This window comes from Pinus tabuliformis, chromosome J (genome assembly GCF_031772625.1).
Source record: "Pinus tabuliformis cultivar Carrire ecotype Pingquan chromosome J, CPIR1, whole genome shotgun sequence".
NCBI lineage: Eukaryota > Viridiplantae > Streptophyta > Pinopsida > Pinales > Pinaceae > Pinus > Pinus tabuliformis.
Window position 1 is genome coordinate 196,734,301 of NC_142295.1, and position 23,545 is coordinate 196,757,845.

General features: G+C 35.7%; 1 protein-coding gene across 1 annotated transcript; it reads right to left on the minus strand.

The window, feature by feature from the left end:
* Positions 1-1,177: 1,177 nt before the first annotated feature.
* Positions 1,178-1,903, minus strand: LOC149226355 (uncharacterized). Its single transcript, XM_089380183.1, has one exon. It carries the CDS (start codon positions 1,901-1,903, stop codon positions 1,178-1,180), a length of 726 nt encoding a protein of 241 aa, XP_089236309.1.
* Between the last annotated feature and the right edge of the window lie 21,642 nt (positions 1,904-23,545).

The following is a 23,545-nucleotide window of genomic DNA, read 5'->3' on the forward strand; positions in this document are numbered from 1 at the left end:
CTTCTCCAGAAGCCTAGAATGGTAGAGAGATTTTTTTGCACTGCTAAATGCGTATTGAAAAAGAAGATGGTGGATTTAGATAGATTAACTTCCATACCTGAAGCTTTTCTCAAAAGATTGAGGATCCTTTTATAGCCCAAGGCTTCTTTGACTGTGGGAGTACCATGTAACATCGTATCATCAACAAATTGTTGGTGAGTAGTCACTGGAATGGAAGGCAGGGGCTGCAATCCTTTGATACTTCCTTCCTCTTTAGCGCTGCGTATGAGTCTGCTTAAACCTTCCATCAGGATAACAAAAAGGAAAGGTGATAATGGGTCTCCTTGCCTGAGCCCTCGTGAGGGGGAGAATTGAATGACAGGGGCACTGTTTACCAGAATATAAAATTTAGTAGATTTGATCAGAGATAAAATCCACACTATCCATAGCATATTTCAAGTTAGGCATAATGTATTTCAAGCTAGGCTGCACATAGGTATATTGAAAGCTAGGCATAACATTGATTGGAAAAAATGAAAGCTTTTAAAATTGCTTCCAGGTAATTCCAGTTGACTTTATCATAAGCCTTTGATAAGTCAAGTTTCATCATCATACCTGCAATTTTCCTGGAGTGAAGCGTGTGAATCATTTCTTGAGCTAGTAAAATATTGTCTAGAATTTGTCTCCTCTCAACATATCCCGATTGCTCTTCAGAGATGAGGCCCGGAAGAATAGGTTTCATTCTATTAGCAATGACTTTAGAGATAATTTTATATATAACATTGCACAAAGCGATAGGCCGAAATTTTTCCGGGGTGTTGGCCTCCTCTTCTTTTGGAATCAGGGCAAGGAAAGTAGAATTTAGGGACTTGAGGATTGAGGCAGAATGTCGAGAGTCTTCCACCACTTCCCAGACCTCTGTTTTAACAATGTCCCAGCAAGCCTTGTAGAAGTTGATGGTAAAACCATCAAGCCCAAGCGCTTTATCATTTGGCATATCCTTCACCGCTTCTTCCACCTCTTCCAAAGAAATTTCTCGAGTTAGTGCTAGGTTTTTCTCATTAGTGATTGTCTTGGGAATGGATTTGATGAGTTCATCAATAGCTTCTGTCCTATCAACCTCTAGCTCTTGAGCTATGCTATTGAAATGTGTAGTAAGCAGGGTTGAAACTTCTTGATGTGTCTGTAGAATGGATCCCTATTCATTTTTGAGACTGAGGATTTTATTGGCTCCCCTGTGGTCCATTACTGATCTGTGGAAGAATTTTGTATTCTGTTCCCCTTCCTTGAGCCACTGAATCCGGGACTTTTGTTTCCAAAGGGTCTCCTCTTGTTGGCAACGAAGCTGCCATTGCTGCATCAGCATTTTTTCTTTGTTTACTGTTTCTGGGTTAATGTCTCCAGTGATCCAGCCTTTGTGTATCTGCTCTAATTGCTCCTCTAATTTGGCTTTTTCTTTGAATATGTTCCCAAAGACTATTTTGTTCCATATTTTGATCTTGTTTTTGATGTATCTCAGTTTGCCTTGTAATCTGTACATTTTGGTACCTCTGATGTCCACCGGTTCATGCCACCATTTTTCAATAAGTTGAATGAAGTCCAGATGGGTGAGCCAAAATTTCTCAAATCTAAATGGCTTGTTTCTAGGAGTGCCCTGGATAGCAGCAATCAGAGAAATGGGCCAATGGTCTGACCCTCCACTAGGGAGTATATCTGATTCTACTATAACTCCCTCCAACAGAATACTTTCGGAGATTAGAAATCTGTCAAGTTGAGAAGCAATTTGTCTTTCACCTCCCCTTTTGTTATTCCAAGTGAAAGCCCCACTCTTGGGGTGGACATCCACTAGTTTAGCTGTATTGATGAAATCTAAGAAGGCTTCAGAATCTTTGTTGAGTTTCCTTGTCCCTCCTTTCTTTTCCATTAGGGTAGTTATCATATTGAAATCCCCTCCTATGACTGCCTTCGCTCTGGGATATCTTAGCTTCAGATTCAGCAGAGTTCTCAGAAAAATAAATTTCTCTTCTAACTTCTGAGGCCCATAGACATTGGTACACAAATAGGTTTCCGAATTTCCTACCACCTGAGCTTCTATAGCTATGAAAGATCTGGTTGCTTCAGAGGAGAGGATTTTGATTACTTGTGGATCCCACAGGGTGATTAAACCTCCCTCCCATCCATGGCTGGCGGTTTCCAGGTATTCCATATGTTTGCCTAATTTTTTGCTTACATTATGAATAATACTACTTGCACATTTGGTTTCTTGCACAAATATAATGTCTGGTTTTTCCTTTTGGACCTTCTTCTTTAAAAGTCGATGTTTTATTTGGTTATTAAGCCCTATAGCATTCCAAGAGATGACTTTCATTTTAAAACAATAATTAGTAGTTTAGAGAAAAAGCTTCTAGAGCTTTCATCTTACCAGAGTTTAAGAGCATTTGTCCCAGTTCCTGCAGTGCCTCATTATTGGATCTGCGCCCTCTCTTTTTCCTTTGTTTGGAGCTGGTGGAGGTTTGAAGTAGACCTTTTGTTCAGAGTCCCATTCCTTTGGCTACGCCCAGGTTCTTGCTTTGCATATCAATTTCTACTCTCTGTCGTGCTATTAGTATATCATTAATTCTCCTAACTTCCTCTTCCGATATGTGTTCCATTCCCTTCTTTTTCTAGTTTTCCACCATGTCTGGTAGATTAACTCCTTCTTGCTCTAGTATGTCATTAAGCTCCATCTCATCACTTCCGATGTCACTTGTGAGCATTTCTGAGTCTTCATCTACCACTTCTGTTACCTCTTGATTCTGTAGTATAATGCTTGGAGGATTTCTCTCCATTGTTTTAGTTTAAGGCTCTGTTGTAGTTTTGTTTGCTTCAGAGGTGTTTTGTTCCTTATTATTGTCCTATGATTCGGTCTCAGTTTCCAGAGCTTCGAAAGCATTACTAGTATTACCTTGTGATGTGCTTGCTTTGGTTGGGCATTTCCTGTTTACTCTTTGTCTTGCTCTTGGTCGAATGAAGGTTTCCCTGTTCTTTTCTGCCTTATCTACCTTAAGGTCTTCCATTGTTTTATTTAATGGACATTCTCTGACTAAATTTCCATGCTCATGACATTTTCTGCATCGGAATGGGATTTTCTCATAATCAATGGCTTGGAAATAGTCCTCATCCCTATATTCCAGCCATAGTCCCTCATGCAATGCCCCCGACACATCCATTTCCACACAGATTCGGGCACAGGAGGTGTATCTTCTCTGCAGAGTGGCTTCTGAAGCATTGATGAAGGTTCCTAATTTGTCACCTATCTGTTTTAGAGCTGCATATCCCCAATAGTCTGTTGGCAGGGAGAAGAGGCATATCCAGACTGGCACCTACTTGAAGGTTTCTTTTTCTGGCACGAAATTGGGCTTCCAAGGCCTAATGTATAGGCCCGCCGAAGCGAAGAAGTAAGGTCCGCCATCAAATATTATATCCTTATCCTCTAGATTTGAAAAAACAACAGTGAAAAAACCTTTGGCTCCTAAGTGCAGTCTAACATCACCTTTGGGTTTCCATTGCTGCTTTATCCATTGGCACAACGCCCTTTCTATTGGCAAGTGTCCCATGAACTTGCAGATCACTGCATGTTCGATCATGTGATCTTGGTAGGCTTGAATTTTTGGGTCTGTTATCACCACCCTTAGGGTTTCTGCCGCCTTAGGTTTACATGGGCCTTGAGTCGTTTTGCCATTGAATGTTTCTGTTTTGTCTCCTTGTTCCTTGTTCTCTCTATTCAGAACCCCTTCTTCTTTGTCTATCTGCTTCTTTTCTTGTTTTTTTTCATGGGCGGGATGTGCTTGCGTTGCCTTCTCCCTGCCTCTGTTTTCTGTTTGACCACCGCCCTCCTTTCCTTTCAACTTTTGAGTATTGTGTTCCTCCTTGCCCTCATATATTTTCCTTCCCTTGCTGGTCCCGTCCTCTTTCTGTGACCTTTCATACCCAGCTATTTGCACACCTTCTTGTGCTGTCTGTTTGTGCATCATTATATGTTTGTAAGATGGGGTCCCTATGGACCCCTCGTTTACCATCTGTCGGGTCAGGATCTGTCCTCTTCTGTATGGCTCTCCTACTCTGACCCTGTTCTTTTCCAGTTTCGAACCCTAGATCTGAAGAGTCCGTGAACTGTAAACCCCCATTTTCACCAGGTCGTGCCCTGCTCAGTGGGTAGTTTTGGAGAAGACATTAATAGTACTTAAGAAATTCTTATATTAGCAAAATATTTCATGCATAATATTAGCTAATACATCGATTCAACCATTACATATTCCATTTCTAAACTAGCCATGAATAAGTAAGTGTGGTACATTCCTTTACTTAACCCAAACAATTCCTAAGTGCTAGTCTCCATGGATTACCTGTTAGTCTTTCCCTCCTCCAAGCATGGTGTCGCTGTTGTTGTTAATTGGTTTGCTAAGATGGAAACTTTCGCACCATGCAAGAAGAGTACCACAGTAAAAGCCACTAATAAAATCTTCTTTGTGTCTTTTTTTTCTTTTTTTTTTCTACCTCATACCCTTATTTTAGTTAGGGATAACAGGTTCCTTAATATTTTATGGTCCATCGTATGATCTCTAATGAAGATCAAGATAACCAAACTGACCATATTTTATCCCAAAACAAATGGATTCATAGAAGTTTTTGATAGCATGAATGTTCATATCTTGAACATGTAAAACTCTAGTAATAAATGTACATGGGATGAAATCCTTCCATATGTTTCACATAGCTATGAAAATTCCCTCCAAAGCTTATTGGTCACATTCCTTTCCCATTTTTCTTGAGGTTATAGATATTGGCCCCAATTGATGTAACTCTTCCGAATGCATCTTCACCAGAAAACTCATCCCATCTTTAGGTTAAGGTAGATAGAGAAACCAAATTTATTGAATGGGAGCACCTATGACAACATATTCATGATGAATTTTATAGGGCCAATGTTGAGTACGAGAAATGATATGGTGATCATCGAGTTATACACAAGTTTCATGTTGGTGATGAGGTGTGGTCGCATCTCTAGAAAGAGTTTCTTACAAGCTCCCATAAAAATATCAAACCACTACAATATGGGCCATACAAAATCGCAAATATTGTGGATGAAGATGTTGTTGAATTAAATATTTCTCTTATCCTTGGCTTGCACCAAAAATTTAATGTTGAGATTATTTAACTATACATTCCACTTCTATTAGACACTTAGGAGGTGGCCTAGATATTTCCCCTTCAAAAATGAATCCCGATTGTAGTGAAAATGATATACTGGATTAGATTACGGAAACCAAGACAAAGGATTCCCACCAATTGAACATGCAAGGATTACAAAGTAGGGTGACTTCTTCGTTTATGAAAGTGGCTCACCAAGAGCTAAATTCATTTGATGTTTCCCAATCTAATGTGGGAACTATCATTTTAGCTACCAAATCGTCTCTCATTCTCTCAACTGATATTTGGAATAATGGTGTGCTCTCGCTCCTTAAAACTAATGGCCTTTGTTCAAGGGCGCAACCAACACCTACAACAAATATGACACTCACATGTTAAGATTTGGGAAAAGTCTAACATGGTTGGGTTTTGGTTTGACTCAATGTTGGTTAGGGGAATTATTTTGATAACAACCACTTATATAGGCATACCACCTTGTCGGTTCTTAACATTATTCGAGGCCATTGAGGTGGTCTCTTTTGAACCTCTTCCTTATTGGTTGGTTAAGAGCAGGTCCCGACTAGTACTCAGTTTGATTGAAATAAATGACCGACTAACAGTCAGGCTGACTAGAGAAGGTCAGGGCCAACAAACAGGACTTTCCAACTTTAAAGGGAATCAAAATATATCGAATAAAATAAAAGTTTAAGTCCTAAAATAATTCTACTCTTACTCTCCTAGTTTGTTGCGTTTATTCCTCACCTTGCCACAACCTCGTTGTTTCTTCTTCTATTGAATTTTCCTTTCTTCAATGGAACTTTATACATTCCTTGCTCTAACAATGAGATTTTACTTCTCTATGACTCTCTACTTTCCTTCAACTCAATCACCTTCTTCTCTAACCAAAAACGTTTCAGCTTCACTTGAATTCTTTAGTACACGAGATGTTTTGTTTCTATATCACTCTAATCTTCTTCCAAGATTCACTTGGACACAGTCTTTTTACTTTTAATCTTCATTGAGAAGGGAATCTACACAGAGACTTTGATGTATACGATATTCATTTGAAAGCATAATTATTGAAATCATAGGGACTTACATATAGAGGAATCAAGCATGCAAATGAGACAATGTGGAAAAACACATGACTTCTATTTAGAACAAACGTTATCTTACAGAGGATTTACAATGGCTCGAATATGATCTCTTCTCAACTCTTACTCAAGATATCTGTCTCTCTTAATTTTCTCGAAAGAGTTCCTATTCTCTTAGCCTCTAATCCATGGGAGCCTTCTATAGCTCTAACTATACAATACCTTTTTTTATGATTCCCATAGGCTGGGAAAATATCTTAATACAAAAAATAATATGGGACATCTATACCAATAACCTAAAAATAACTCACAACTCATCTATGCACTTGTCATTATTTATAAATTCCCAACTAGTCGATACACCAACTCATCCAAATATCATAATAAGTAAATGATCCATATTTTTCTAGAATAAAAATGCGTGGCTCAACACAAAAAATCCTCAAAATTCCTAATTTATACATACCATAATGGAGGGAAACAAAAATTATTTTTAGACTTTACACGACCCATTTGGGCTTCAAACAAAATGGTATGCCTAGGGTTGATGCTCCTACATCATTTTTTCCCTGATCCAAGCATAATTATAATTGTGTGTTTGTTGTTATTAATTTGTTTTCTAACATGCCCATTTTGGCACAATCTAAGGAGAGTATCATAGTTAAATTCATTACTAAACACTTATTTGAATGTGTTTTGGTTAATTTTTTACTAGCTTAGACCATTCTTTCTTTTAGTGATAATAAGTTCCTCAATATTTTATGGTCCAACATATGATCTCTAATGGATATCAAGATGACCAAATTAACCATATTTCATCCCAAAATTAATGGATATGTAGAAGTTTTAAAGAGGATGATGTGCATATCTTCCACATGTACAACTTTGGTAATCAACATAGATGGGATTAAACACTTCCATATGTTTCACATAGCTATGAAAAATTCCTCCATAGATATATTGGCCATAGTCCTTCCTATGTGTGCTTGGGGTTCTAGCTATTCAGCAAAATTGGGGTAACTCTTGCCATATTTTTCTCCTTGTACAATGAGAGAATTTTATTTTTATAATTGTCATATGCCAAGTATTAGTTTTGGCAGGTGTATAAATATTCTTGAAGAATTGGCATTCACTAATGTCACTCCCTTAAATGCTAATACACTCCAAAATGTATTGCAATAGGTACAATCAATAAATGTGACTACCATCTAATAGTATCAGCGAATGACCATTTACATATGTATTGGAATATTGAGAAGCATATGTCTTAGAATGCCATTGCTTTATTTTTACATGAATACATTCCCCCCATATTTGCAATAGAAAGGGAGCCATTTTTTGCTGCAGGAGTTTCAGCAAACACACACTCATATTGCATTGTCTGTGGTAGAATAATTCCATCAACAACTATGTTCCTAATCCTACTAATGACTTTTCCCACCCAAGCGGGAAAATCTTGGTAAACACCTTCCACAATGGGTACAATATCACCAAGCTTGAATGTGCTTTCTCTTAAGTTTCAACACCACTTGTGGAGCATCTAGCAACTATTTAAGCATGCACAAAATAAATGTGAGAAATTCCCATATAATTTTACATATTTGGTTGTAAAAGTAGCTTTCCCTTTTGAGATATTTTCCTCACTTTATTGCAAAAGATGGACACCCCTAAAACCAAAGACTATATTGTGGCAATGAAGATAAATTTCATCTGATATACAATCAACTTCATGGTGGATTCTTGACAAGTAATTTGGTCAAGATAATGTTATATCTATGGTTTCTTATTTCTTTTCTTGAAGTTGTAGGTGATGTTTTACAAATTTTATAGTTTTCTATTTAGGATATTCTATCCACAACTGGAGTCCAAGAAATTTTTTCTTAAAATAAGCCAAAAAAACTATAATAGATGCAATTAGGAAGTTATATATTTCTTATGTTATGTTGCTATAAAACACATAAAATAGTCGTATCACTAAAGAAACTAGTATTTAATTTATGCGATAAATCTTTAATTTATGGAATTAAATAAACCCTGCCTTATTATCCTACAACTACAATTTGTACCCTACTAAGTAATCATGTATGAAATCTCCACTACAAAGATAATTGGTTGGTTGTTAGAACATATAAAATATTTGTTCAAAATTCACAAATTTTAAATAAGTGAATAGAAAAACGCATGATGGAGGCTATTTGGGCATAACCATACCTCTTTTTCTCAGCAAAAGAAAGCTTGGCTTCGAGGAATTGTGTCATGTCTTCAGGGTTTATAGACAAAGTTTGACTTTGAGGTTCTGACCGAGCCTTGTTTTCCAACCACTCATGAAATTGCTGCAAGTTTTAAAGCATAAATGGTTAAAATACCATTAAAATCAAATACTATATTATGGAAACAAAGTTCAATTTCATCTTATATATAGGCAGCTTATTAGTGGATTCTTGACAAGTAATTTGCTAAAGATAATGTAATATTAAAATCTATGGTGTATTGTTGCTTTAATGTATATTTTATTAAAATCTATGGTTTATTGTTGCTTTTCTTGAAGTTTCAAGTGACTGTTTTACAGATTTTATGGGTTTCTATTCAGGATACTCTATCGACAACTAAAGTCCAAGAAAAATGTTCTTAAAATAAACCAAAAGAACTAACGGATGTGATTAGGAAATTACATATTTATTATGTCATGTTGCTATAAAACACTTAACATAACCCTATCACTAAAGACACTAGTATGTAATTCAGGCCAAAAAGCTGTAATTTATGGAATTCAGTGAAACCTGCCTTAATATGTTACAACAAAAATCTATACCTTATTAAGTACTCATCCTTGAAATCCCCAGTGCAAAGGCAATTGGTTGGTTGTTGGAACAACTAAAATATTGTTTCAAAATTGTTAAATTTCAAATAAGAAAATAAAAAAACAAGGGATGGAGACTGCTTGGACATAATGGTACATGTTATGCTTAGGAGAACAAAGATTAGCTTTGAGGCATTGTGCCAAGTCTTCATGGTTTGCAGACCGAGCTGGAATTTGAGACTTTGGTCAAGCCTTGTTTGCTAACCACTCCTGAAATTACTACAAGTTTTATAGTTTTAGAGCAGAAGTGGTTAGTTACTTTCAAAAGTAGTTTAAAAAATACATTGACATATAATGAATTCATAGATCCAAAATTAATGGTAGAAAGGGAGAATGATGTTGTAGAATCTAATTCTAACCACCTATTATGTGTCAAAACCATCCTTCCAAGTGTGCTAGTTCAGTTTCAGTTAATTCAGTTTAAGTCGAGTTTCACTCCAGTCATTTAGTGATGTTTCCAATGTAATATTATTTAACTGATTCGTAATATTAAGAGAGTAGTCCTCTACTCCATCATTTTGTTATCTTCAATTTTTGTCATGGTATCAAAGCTTGGGCTGTGTGAGACTCCTTGAGAGCAAAAAAAGAGAAAATAAGCTAATTTGCATAAGAACTCCCTTAGGAAAACAGCAAAAGTGAGAAGAGTGGAGAAAGAGACAAACCTACATAAGACTCTTTAAAAGAGCAACATAAGTTTGAAGAAGTCTACTACAAGAAAAAATGGCATGAGAATGAAGAAACCAACTATTCTTCAGTATATCAAGGCAAGAGTGAAACGAATTGAAGAAAGTTCATCTGAAACTCGATTTAAAAAAGAATTGTTATTGTTTAGGTACATCGCGTTGTTAACCCATATGGGCACTCTAAAGACCCGCGATGCAAGTTTGAAGGGAACTGCGTTAGAGGACAAATACGAGCCACCATAATGATAAGTCGTAAGAGTTTATTTTTGGTATTCGTAAGTTTTTTTAGGATGGTCTTTTAAAGTTATGTGATACTCCAAAGAACCTTCTCCATTATATTTTAAAGTTTCGAGTTATTTTTTTAAAAGGAGCGATTTAAAATATTTTGCAATGGAGTATTAACCCCAAAAAAAAATCTTTTCTAGGAATATTTTTTTGTTAATACCTATTCGTAAAATATTATAAATCACTCATTAAAAAAATCACTCAAAATTTTAAAATAACTTTCAAGTTTTTATTTTTAAATAAATATCTTGATTAAAAAAAGAAAAAGGGTGTTGTTTTATTCAAAAAGAAGAAGTGGTTTATTAAAAACAAGGTTAAAATCGGCTCTGGGAATTGTGATATTTTTGTTAAGGTGTTTCTTTAGTAAATATTTTTTGGAAGCAAGGTCTTTGTAGAGAATTTGTAGACTCATATGTTTGTGGAAGCCAAGTAGCAACGACATTTTTATTGCAATTAGATGTGATGTCTACATTTCTTTTTACTTAAGGAATTTAGACTTCTGTGATCCATAACATTGTTAAGAGCAAAATCAACCAACTCAAACCAACAGTGGGAAAAGCCAAGAGTCTAAGAAGGTCAAAGAGACAACATGATATGTTTGAGATATTTTTAGATCTAGAAGTGAAGAGGAAAAAGAGGTCTTTACATTGACATGCATAAAATAATCTGTGGATGATAACATTCGTCCCTTAATTTTAGATGCCAAGACAACCAAGAAGGCCTAGGATACCTTTCAGAGGAGTTTTGGTGTAAGGGGGAGTACTTGAAGTTGAAGATGAAGGTGGATCTATAGCAGCAGATCTACATCAAGATGAAAAGTTTGTTGAATCCCACTATGCATAGTTGCAAGTGGATGAATATTTGGTACATCCATCAACAGAGCTTGTTGATGAAATTTTGGTGAATCCAATAACAAAGGTTGCTGATGACAGTAAAGTTGTCATTGGAGCAATCAATGCTATGGTGAATCCAACAACAGAGGCCGCTGATGATAGTAAAGTTGTCATTGGAGCAGTTAATGCTATGGTGAATCCAACAATTAATATTTCAGATGTAAAATTTGAGGAAGAATTGTTTGCTAATGATGAATGGTTGCACATGATGTAACAAAAACATCGTATTGAAATGATGCTATTTGGTGAGATAATCCCACTTGAATATGAAAACCATGTGGAGGACAACCAGTTTGTAGCAGCACAAGTAAGTACAAAAGTGAAAGAGACAGAGACAGAGATAGCCCACAAAGAGAAAACAAAGACAGAGGAAGAGGCATATAAATAAGTGAAACATGAGAAATCTATCATTACAGAGTAGAACAAATAGAACCAATGTGGTTCTATAGATGTTTTTAAACTAAGTTACTATTGATTTCCAATGTGCAGGCAGAAATAATTGTGTTGAAGAATAGTTAAATTTCCTTGAAGCATGGTTTCCAACACCATGTTGAGATGAGGTTTGCATAGAAGATGCATAAATGAATGTTGAAGACAACATGCATGATGAAGAAATTAATTGAATTTTTAAGTATTCAAGTCCTGAAGAGATTAAATTGTATTATGGTCTTATGTTGTAGCATATTGATGACGAAAATCGTACTACAAAAGATAATATGTGGCAATAGTCCGCATACAAGTTGTTTTTCAAGAAGACCAGGATATGCTTAGACAACCTAGAAGAATGTAAGACCTACACCAACAAATGAAGAAACTGGGGTTTGGAGGATACAACAAAGAAAACAAGTTTAGACAATTTAGAGGCTACAGAATCTGGAAGAAGAGAAGAAGAATAGTAAATGTAGTTGAATTTAATTTTTTAAATTGTAAGCTTAATTGAGACGTAATGAGAAACCATTTTAATTAAATTTTTATGTGGTTGGAATTAAGCAGGAGTGTTAGAGAATCTAATTCCAACTACCCATTAGGTGTAAAAACCGGTCTTCTAAGTGTACTAGTTCACTTTCAGCTAGTTTAGTTTAAGTCGAGTTTCGCTCCAGTCGTTTATTAGTGATGCTTCCAATGTAATCTTATTTAACTGATTCATAATACTAAGAAGAGCAGTCCTCTACTCCACCTTTTGTTGTCTTCAATTTTTTTCAAATGATACCCTGGGAATTCCCTAACAAGAATGATTTTGATGCACAAAATCTCCCGTCAATTGTGAGAGGATAAAAGTACTATGAAATCTAGAAATCTTCTAACTTTACCTAGCACTTGAGGTCGCTTTTTTGAGATTGGATTCAATTTATCTAAGACTGGATGATGTGTCGGGATTATTTTCAAGTATTTCCAAGAGGCATAGTCTAATCCTCTTCAACAAAATTTGAGTTGTCACATTAGAGTTTGTCACGTCTACTTCAAAGGAAATCTCGACAGTATGGCTATCTCCATTAATACCCACTAAATCCATTTTTGTAGAACCGACTGTTTTTAATAAAACATCCAAAATCTCAAATAAACATGAACATACCAAATTCAACAAAATATGTCTTCTTTCAGGAAAAGTATTCCCAATTCCGGGCCAATAAATTTGCAGAGTATGACAAAACAGAGATCAAATGAATACTACAAATTATCTTCATATGTAACAAATTTTGCGTTATTCTGCATCTCCTTTGTAGCTCTAGCTTTTAGAGTGGTAACATAGGTGAGTTCTTTACAAAGGGAATGATTAGTGGCAATAGAGTGGAGTTTTTCGTAAAGGGAGTGATTATTACATTCAAAACAACATAATTGTGAATTCGACATGTTAGGTCAATTCCCAGGATATACCTTGCATACCAAAGGAAACAGACACATATGATCCCTTTCCAGTTCAGTTATCGATAGTGATCAAGGTCGGTGTTTGCAAAATCGATAGTTAAAACACACAATACCTACACATGTAACCACCTTCTAGTGTAACATTCTCCACCCACCACTTGTATGACAATCAAACAATAAATTTTTTTCTAATTGTGTAACACACAACATTAATAATGCACAAAAAGACATGGTGCCACAGAAGATGAGTTATTAAAAAAAATACTTTACAACATAATTATTTAAAATGACTTTTATTTTGTTGAAATTTCGTAGGTGGTTCCCTAAGGCTTTGATCTTTGGCCTAGGGAAAAGTGTCCAAAAGAATTAAAGTGACTTTATAATTTTTATAAAGTCAAATCTAATTTAAAAGTGACTTTAAGTGACAAAGTTACTAAAGTATAATTTTAAAGTGACTTTAATAAAGTCAATGTAAAATTAGAAAGCAAAAATGACTTTGGAAATAAATGACTAAGTGGGTCTTTATTAAAGTGGGGTGAATTAAAAAATAGAAAGTGAGATTTAAATGAGCATTTAATCTCAGCCTTAGATCTCAATCTATTTCACCCATTGGATTTAGGGATCACTCAAAAGTCACTTAGGGTTAGATTAAAGGAGGAAAATGAGGAAAAGGTCATTCATTCTTTCATGAGCAGATTGGGAGAAGGAGAGCAAGATAGCAAGGGAGATTTCTAGAGAGGGAGGAGAAGGAGGCAGCAGATTGGCACACATTCCAAGGCAGTATTACAGAAAGTTTGTACAGCTGAGTTAGCATACAGTGAAAGACAGATTTTTGGGCACGATTTTCAAGGAGGCCGTACAACGGTTTGCACAGAAATCGAGGAGCAGAAATCTGAGTTTGCTGGCAGGATTTTCAAGGAGGTTGTACAACAGATTTTTAGGGAGGCAGTGTAGTAGTTTTCGGAACAGAAATCGAGGAAATCGTACAGTAGAATTTCTGGTAGCTTGCATGTTTTTCTAGGCAGGCCGTACAGTAGAATTTAAGGCTAAAAATTGGCACGGAAATCGAGGAGGCCATACGTCATTTATTGCTGTTCAGATTTTTTTGTTTGCAAGTTTTTTCAGTTGGTTCTGAGGCACGGAAAACGAGATAAGTTGTAAAATTTGCTTGCTGATTTTTTGTTGAATATTTCTCATTGTAAAAAACATTTTCCAGAAATAAGAAGGAGCTCTCGAACTGGCTTTCCCCAAGAGTTGTAGGGTGTTTTTCCAAGGTCACCTTGACCAAAAATCACTGTGTTTAAATGTGTTGAATGGCTGTTTATATGTGCTGATTTCTATATTTCTGCATTTTCCAGCATTCTGTAAAATTTCCAGAATTTGTGTTTTCAGCAAAATTTATTTTTTAGTTCTTAAATGTATGGATATGGGAAAGGGCATTTAACTATTTTGGAGAAATAAGGTGAAACTGAAAACCGGGGTGGGAAATGAGAAATTTTTACATGGTATCAGAGCTTGAGTGTTGAAATGCAGTTTGGGACAGTAAAGAGGAAAATTACAGCCTCCTAATTTTTTACTCAAAAAATTCCAACAAGCTGATTTTTTACAAACAACAGTTTTATCTTTACTACAACAGCGTTATTTTTCAGTTTTAGGACAACAGGATGTCATTGGGATTGAGCGTGGAGGATAGGCTGGATGGCATACAAATTACAGTGTTTGGAAGGAGAGAAAATAGAGTATCTTTGAGGAGGCAGAAGTTTGGGACATCATGGTGCATACCACACAGAACCCTGTTGTTGTGCCTACTGAAGCTACTCAGTTGGCTGAGTATAATGAAAAGAACAACAAGGGTAAGAGACTGATTCTAGATGGAGTCAAAGACCATTGCATTCCTCATGTGAGAGGAAAGAGAAATTCCCATGAGATGTGGATACCATTGTCCAATCTCTACCAAAGTACCAATGAGAACCGGAAAATGGTCCTGAAGGAGAAACTGAAGACCATTAAGATGGGCAATGATAGTGCAGTTGGATATCTCACAAAGATTACTAATGTGAGAGATCAATTGGTAGCAGTTGGAGATGACATTCCACCGACTGAGTTGGTGTGGATTGCAGTGAATGGCCTCCCCCGTTCATGGATGAACTTTGCTGATGGGGTTTGTGCACGTGAGACACTTCCCACATGGGAGAGGTTTTGAGATGATTGCATTCAGATAGAGATCAAGAAAGGTCAGCTTGGGGCAGCCAAGCCAGTCGAGCAGGATGAAGATGTAGCACTGTTGGCAGGAGGCAAGAAAGGCAAAGGGAAGAAGCAAGCTTCCACAAGCAATGGTGGGGGCAAAGGAAAAGGCAAAGGTAAACAGGATAACACACAGAAGGACTATTCCAAGGTGAAGTGTTGGAATTGTCAAAAGATGGGACACTATGCAGTTGTGTGTCTGGAGAAGAAGAAGAAGAAGGGGAAGAACTAGAGCATGGCAGCTTCAGCAGAGGTTGAGGACTTTGCAGTTCATTTTGACCGAGAGTTTGCATTCACTGCGTATGAGTCCTCTAGTGCAGGATCACCTGCCACATAGGTTCAGAGGGAGCATGCTTTTCCCTCGATTAGCAGAGCATCTTTGGGTATCTTGTATGTGGACAGTGGGGCTTCACGTCACATGACAGGAGTCCGTGAGCACTTCTCAGAGCTTTTAGAGAGTGGCACTGATATAGAGGTAGTACTCGGTGATGACAGAGTTGTTAGAGCAGTCGTTGTGGGGACAATGACATTTCAGAGGGAGTCCAAACCTCCCTTGAAGGTGTCAAATGTTCTTTATGTGCCAGAGATGAGGAAGAACCTCATATCCGTCTCAGCTTTGGAGGACAGAGGATATGAGGTATTGTTCAGGGGAGGACAGGTGTTGATGTATCCCAGGGGCACTCCAGCTGATTCAGCTAGAGTGATAGGTGTACGCCATGTAAAGGTGTACAAGTTTGCATTCCAACCCCTTTTGGCATTGAGCAGTAGTACCGACAAAAAAACTAGCAGTTCTGAGCTGTGTGAGATTTGGCACCGCAGGATGGGGCATATGTATCATGGAGCCTTGAGGACATTGCGGGAGATCACTACAGGTGTGCCAGATTTTAGTGCTGATCACTTTGATACTTGTAGAGGATGTGCGATGGGCAAGTTTTCCAAATCCCCCTTTCCCAGCAGTGACAGCAGAGCGACTGGGATACTTCATTTGATTCATTCCGATGTGAGTGGTCAGATGTCTCATGTTTCCTTGAGTGGATATGAGTACTATGTTTTATTCATTAATGATCACTACAGGAGGACTTGGATTTATTTCTTGAAGACCAAGAGTGAGGTCTTCAAGCGGTTTCGGGAATTTAGAGCTCTTATGGAGACACAGATAGGTCGAAAGATCAAGTCCCTGAGGTCGGACAATGGGGGAGAGTACACTGTTGGAGAGTTTGTTGACTATTATGCGGAGGTAGGTATTATGAGGGAGTTCACTGTTCCTTACAACCCCCAGCAAAACGGGGTTGCGGAGAGGAAGAACAGATCCATCGTAGGGGTTGCCAAAGCCATGTTACATGATCAGGGGTTGCCATTGTTGTTATGGGCAGAGGCCTGCAACACAGTTGTTTATTTGCAGAATAGGAGTCTGCATCATTCCTTAGGGCACATGACTCTGGAGGAGGATTTTTCTGGGAGGAAGCCTGATATTTATCATATTCGTATCTTTGGACGCATTACATACTCCTACATACCCAAGGAGAAGAGGACCAAACTAGAGCCCATTGTAGAGAAGGGTATCTTTGTGGGCTACAGTGAGACCTCAAAGGCCTTTTAGATTTACATTCCTACACAAAGGAAATTTGTTGTCAGGCAGGATGTGAAGTTCGAGGAGGACAGGGCCTTTAGGAGGTCACGGGAGTTAGAGTATTTGGATCAGCCAAACCCTCAGCAGCAGTTGAGTCAGTCGCAGGGATCTAGTGGGTAGGGATCAGGAGGATCAGGAGGTACGTCTATGAGGATGTTAGGTCCATCAGTGAGTAGTGGCTCGCCGAGCTAGAGGGGTGGTGCTCCGGGTAGCATGCAGAGCAGTTCACTAGGGAGTCCACTGATGGACAGCTCACACGGTACCTCAGCTTCTACAAGTTCAGGTGTAGGCAGGAGGACAACAGACAAATAGTGAGGATTTCAGGGTCCTGATGATGATGAGGAGGAGGAGTTTCATTCTCCAATGGGAGAAGTGCGATCAAGGAAGGGGAAGCCCAAGTGGCTTCAAGACACCTTAAGAGATGCCACATCTGTTGCTGAGCCTAAGAGGCCGGTCAGAGAGAGTAGACCACCTGAAAGGTTTTGTAGCTATATGGCAATGGCTACTAGCATCCTTGACTCTAAGCCTTCTAGTTATGAGGAGGCAGCTAGCCAGCAGGTCTGGAGAGAGGCCATGCAGGAGTATTCTTCTATCATAAAGAATGATGTTTGGGAGGTGGTTCCGAGGCCTGAGGGCAAATCCGTGGTTACTTCCAGATGGCTTTACAAGGTAAAGCATGCTGCATATGGCAGCATTGAGAAATTCAAAGCGAGGTTTGTGGCTAGAGGGTTCTCCCAGGTAGAGGGAGTTGATTATGAGGAGGCCTTCGCTCCCGTGGCTAGATATACTTAGATCCGCTCCATTATATCGATAGCAGCAGAGATGGGTTGGAAGATCCACCAGATGGATGTGAAGACTACATTTCTTAATGGCTTCATATAGGAGGAGGTGTACATTGAGCAGCCACAGGGCTTTGAGGTGCATGGGAAGGAGTCCCATGTGTGTAGACTGAAGAAGGCCCTTAATGGCCTGAAGCAAGCTCCCAAAGCTTGGTACTCTAGGATAGATACATATTTGCAGGGGATGGGTTTCACAAAGAGTGAGGCAAATCCGAACCTTTACTTTATTGTGATTGGTGAGGAGCCTCTCATTCTGGTGTTGTATGTGGATGACTTGGTCATTACAGGTCCAGAGAGACTCATAGAGCACTGGAAGAGAGATCTTGTGATGGAGTTTGAGATGAAGGACATCAGCTTGATGCATTACTTTTTGGGTTTGGAGGTGTGGCAGGCGGAGGGGCATTTCTTCCTGGGGCAGGGGAAGTATATTGTGGACATCCTTGGCAGATTCCACATGGAGGATTGTAAACGCATGTCGACACCGATGATTACTAACTGGAAGAAGCTTCATGCTTCGGATTCCGAGTTGGTGGATCCCACATTGTATAGGTAGCTGATTGGTTCCTTGATGTATTTGGTCAACACTAGACCAGATATTTGTTTTGCAGTTAACATGATGAGTCAGTTTATGTGTGAGCCTAGGAAGGTTCACTAGGTGGCTGTAAAACACATTTTGCGGTACTTGTAGGGGACAATGGATTATGGTCTAAACTATAGGGAGGGGGATGGAGTGAGATTGGCAAGTTATACTGATTTTAATTGGGCAGGTTGTGCTTCTGATAGGAAGAGAACTTCAGGGTGCAATTTTGGGTTGGGTTCAGTAGTAGTGTCATGGTTCAACCGGAAGAAGCAGTCAGTAGTGTCATGGTTCAGCCGGAAGTAGCAGTCAGTAGCATTGAGTTCAGTGGACCCAGAGTATATGGCAACCAGTCTAGCTAGTTGTGAGGCCATCTGGCTTCGCAAGATGTTATTTGACTTATTTGGTCAACCATTGAGACCTTCAGTGATATATTGTGATAATCAGAGTTGCATTAAACTCACGGAGAATCCAGTATTTCATGACAGGTCAAAGCATATCGAGATCAAATATCATTTCATCAGAGACTGTGTTTAGAAGGGCGCTGTGAAGCTCGAGTATATTCTGACTGATGAGCAGGTTGCAGATATTCTTACCAAAGCCTTACCACGGGGCAAGCATGACTACTTCAGAGACAAGATGGGTGTGGTGAATAACACCTTCCTCGGTAAGAGGGAGTGTTGAAATTTGGTACCGGAGAATAGGTGGTTCCCTAAGGCTTTGATCTTTAGCCTAGGGAAAGGTGTCCAAAAGAATTTAATTTTTCTGCTAAAGTGACTTTATAATTTTTATAAAGTCAAATCTAATTTAAAAGTGACTTTAAGTGATAAAGTTACTAAAGTCTATTTTTAAAGTGACTTTAATAATGTCAATGTAAAATTAGAAAGGAAAAGTGACTTTGGAAATAAATTACTAAGTGGGTCTTTATTAAAGTGGGGTGAATTAAAAAATAGAAAGTGAGATTTAAATGAGCATTTAATCTCAGCCTTAGATCTCAATCTATTTCAGCCATTGGATTTAGGGATCACCCAAAAGTCACTTAGGGTTAGATTAAGGGAGGAAAAGGAGGAAAATGTCATTCATTCTTTCATGAGAAGATTGGGAGAAGGAGAGCAAGAGAGCAAGGGAGATTTCTGGAGAGAGAGGAGAAGGAGGCAACAACTTGGCACACATTCCAAGGCAGTATTCCAGCAAGTCTGTACAACTGAGTTAGCATATAGTGAAAGGTAGATTTTTGGGCACGATTTTCAAGGAGGCCGTACAACAGTTTGCACAGAAATCGAGGAGCAGAAATTTGAGTTTGCTGGTAGGATTTTCAACGAGGTCGTACAACAGTTTTTGGCACAGAAATCGAGAAAATTGTACAGCAAAATTTCTGGCAGCTTGCACCCTTTTCTAGGCAGGCCGTACAACAGAATTGAAGGCTGAAAATTGGCACAGAAATCGAGGATGCCGTACAGCATTTATCGCTGTTCAGATTTTGCTATTTGCAATTTTTTCCAGTTGGTTGTGAGGCATGGAAAACGAGATAAGTTGTAAAATTTGCTTGCTGATTTTTTGCTGAATATTTCTCACTGTAAAAAGCATTTTCCATAAATAAGAAGGAGCTCTCGAACTGGTTTTCCCCAAGAGTTGTAGGGGGTTTTCCAGGGTCACTTTGACAAAAAATCATTGTGTTTAAATGTGTTGAATGACTGTTTATATGCGCTGATTTTTATATTTCTGCATTTTCAGTTGTTAAATGTATGGATATGGGAAATGACATTTAACTATTTTGGAGAAATAAGGTGAAACTGAAAACCAGGGTGGGAAATGAGAAATTTTTACATATTTAATAAAACTATTAAAATTTTAATAAATAATTATACTTTATATTAATTAAAATAAAAAATATTAAAACAATAGTCATTCTCAATTTTACTTTTAATATTAAATTAAGCTAATATTAATATTTTATTTCTTTAGAGTAATACAAATTTAGATTATATAATTAATAAAATGTTAATAAATTTTACTATTTCAAAATATATATATATATATATATATATATATATATATATATATATATATATATATATATATAAATTCGTATATAATAGATTATATAATTAATAAAATATTAATCAATTTTACTATTTCAATTTATATAATTATATGTTTAAGATTCGTTATTGCAATTTTTTTTTTTTTATAATTATATGTTTAAGATTCGTTATTGCAATTTTTTTTTTTTAACTAACTTCAATTTTGTATATTATAAAATTATAATTGGTTATAAAGATGATTTTCAATGTTAGGTTTCGCTATGTTAGACCATTTAGAAAATTAATTAATTTATATAATTTTAGTGATAACCAGTATTTTATATATTTAATATTAAAAGATTAAAGTTTTTTTATATTTTAAAATAGTTAAATAAAAATATTATAAAATAATTTTATTTTCATTTTTTTATCTTTATATTATTTAGTAGGTCTCCGGAAAAACATTTCAGACGTAAAATATATATTATACATTAAAATGGTAGCATTTCTTTAAAAAAAGGTGTCGTTCCCATGATTTAATTTAAATATCTACATTTTCCTCATAGTTATATTATACTTATGGATTTCCTTGTTTCCTTGTGAACATAATCTAAAGATATGCATCAAAATTATACCAATGTTAAAATGATAAATGTAATATATTTTTTTTTAATTTATCCTTTATAATAAAGTCTTTGTTTATTATATGTTTTTTAAATTTTATAATATATATAATAAAACTATTAATTTAATGAAAATTATAATATTGAAAAGAGAATCTTAGTCTAAAAAATCTTAGTTTTGCACCAAAAAAATATTTAAAAACTTAACTAAAACTAAAAATATTGACGCGTTTTCTCTCGGATTAAAAATTTATTTTTTAACCATAACATTAAAACCAAATGGACGCGTTTTCTCTCGGATTAAAAATTTATTTTTTAACCAGAACATTAAAACCAAATGTTTTGAGCAATATACATGCGAAAATATCTAAAATAGATTTTTTTAGTTATGTATCAATGTGTTGTTTTATTATTATTAAAATTCCAACATTTTTTAACAATGTCATTAAAAATAAAATATCATGATTTTGAACAACCTTAAAATTCTAATAGTTTTACAATAGAATTAAAGTAGTTTCACAATAGAATTAAAGATCAAATATCATGAGTCCAAAAACCCAGAAAATTTCAATAATTTTCAACCATGACACTAAAATAAATATCTTAGCTCTGAAATTTTTTAATTTAAACCCATAAAATTTCAATAATTTTCAACCATAACATTAAGATAAATATATTGGCTCTCAAAAATATTAATTTTTCAACACAATACCAAATATCATTTCCTAAAAAACAAAAAAAAAAAAACAAAAAAACTTAAAAATAAATATCTTATTAAAACCTAAATAAAAATGTTATTTGAGCTTTTGTAACATTTTTTGAAACACTAAATATATAGTTATTTTAACATTTTAGCCTCATACAATTTGATATATTTAAAAGAAAACTTAAAGACCAACTATCAAATTGATACTTAGTAGGGGTGGACTTAATGAAAAATAAAAAAATGGACTATCAAATTGACAATTATTGAGGTGTACTAAAATATTAATTAACAATAGATAAATATGTAAAAAAACTAACCTCAAAATATTAATTTTAGTTTTTTTTTAGAACTTTGTAAAAATAGAAAAATTAATTAGAGAAAAATATTACAAAGGGAAATAAAAATCACAATCTTGGAAAACAAAAACAAAAAAACAAAAGACAACTTCAAAAATAGTTAAAAAACGAAAATTAAAAAAAAAAAGAGTACATACTTAATAAATAAGAAAATATAAAGTGTCAAAAACATGCCCCAATTTAAAATGTCGAAAATATGCCCAATTTTTTTTTACATTACATCAACACTTTTTAACATGACAGTCACTATCATTTAAAATAAAAATTCGCACTTATCAATTAATAAAATATCTTAATATTTAGATCCTCACAAAAATATATTACATTTCTTTACCAAATTAATATAATTTTTCTTTTATTATTTAAAAACATTTCTCCTATTTATCAATTAACATTTTCTAAAATTTTTAATATTTAAAAACATTTTCTCCGATTTGTCAATCAACATTTTCTAAATTTTTTAATATTTAAAATGAAAAAAAAAATTAAGAACATTTTAACCATAAAAATATATTACAACGTTTATATATTATTATTGAGATATTTTATGTTTATTTCAAAATCTTTTTTCTCTTATTTGAATGAAAACCGGCCAGCTTTTACTCCCACTGATAAAGTGGACCCCGATATGAATATCAATCTCTATCTAAATGCGACAAGGAGGCAACAAACGCCAGTCAATGCATTTGGTATTGTTATTCATTTCAAGTTGAGGGAATAACATCGAAATCAATCAACTTTTTCAGTTCACTCGCATCGTTTTTCCGTCCAGAGCTACTGCCAATAAAATACCGCACAGCCGGAGGATTTATGACGACATCCCGATTCTCTACATTATATTATTGAGACTTCATGGGATGGATGTAGGGTTTATGACTGCGCGGGATTGATAGGATTAGACATTCTCCACCCTTACATGTTGTCATATGCGAAGAATCGAATCACGTCTATCGCTGCATTCTGCGTCAAGACGGTAGTCTATCGAATAATTTATGCTTCGCAGTCATCAGCCGTGAATAGTAGGAATAATTTCAACACTAGAAATGGGTCATCGTTTGAATTCGATTTATTCAGATTCTTGACTTTAACCAAACGCATAAGAGGCCTGACTGTATTTATCTGTGTGCCTCTAATCCTTGTTGAGATCAATCGCGTGCTGCGCATTCATGGTTCTTAAAAGGTTCTTTAAACAGCCTGCTTTTATAGATCATTTTTGCAGAACCCAATGAAGGTATATATGTCATTCCTTCCTGCCGTTCACTTAGCAATATAAAATGTTCTAATAAAAATAAATAAAAAATACTTATCAAACGAAGATTTTTTTTTAATAATAATTATAAACTTCCAATTTTAATCTTAAATTCATCACATACCATTAAATATAATGGAACTTAAACCTACTTAAATAGTTCCACAATAATATGTATTATATCTAAATATAATCAAACTTAAACCTAGTGAATATAGTTCCACAATAATATGTAACCAGCGTAACAGCTTGTTATAGACCCAAAATCTAGTATGAGGATGTAAAAAGATCAACAAAGAATATATCATGTGACATGTTACTTATAAGAGTGAATGGCCCTATATTGAATGGAGATGGATAGATAAAGAGTTTTTTTGTTGATGTTATTTTTTTTAAATATAAATATTATTTTATGTATTATATGTATTAATAAGGTTGATAGATATATTTATTTTAGAATAACAATTT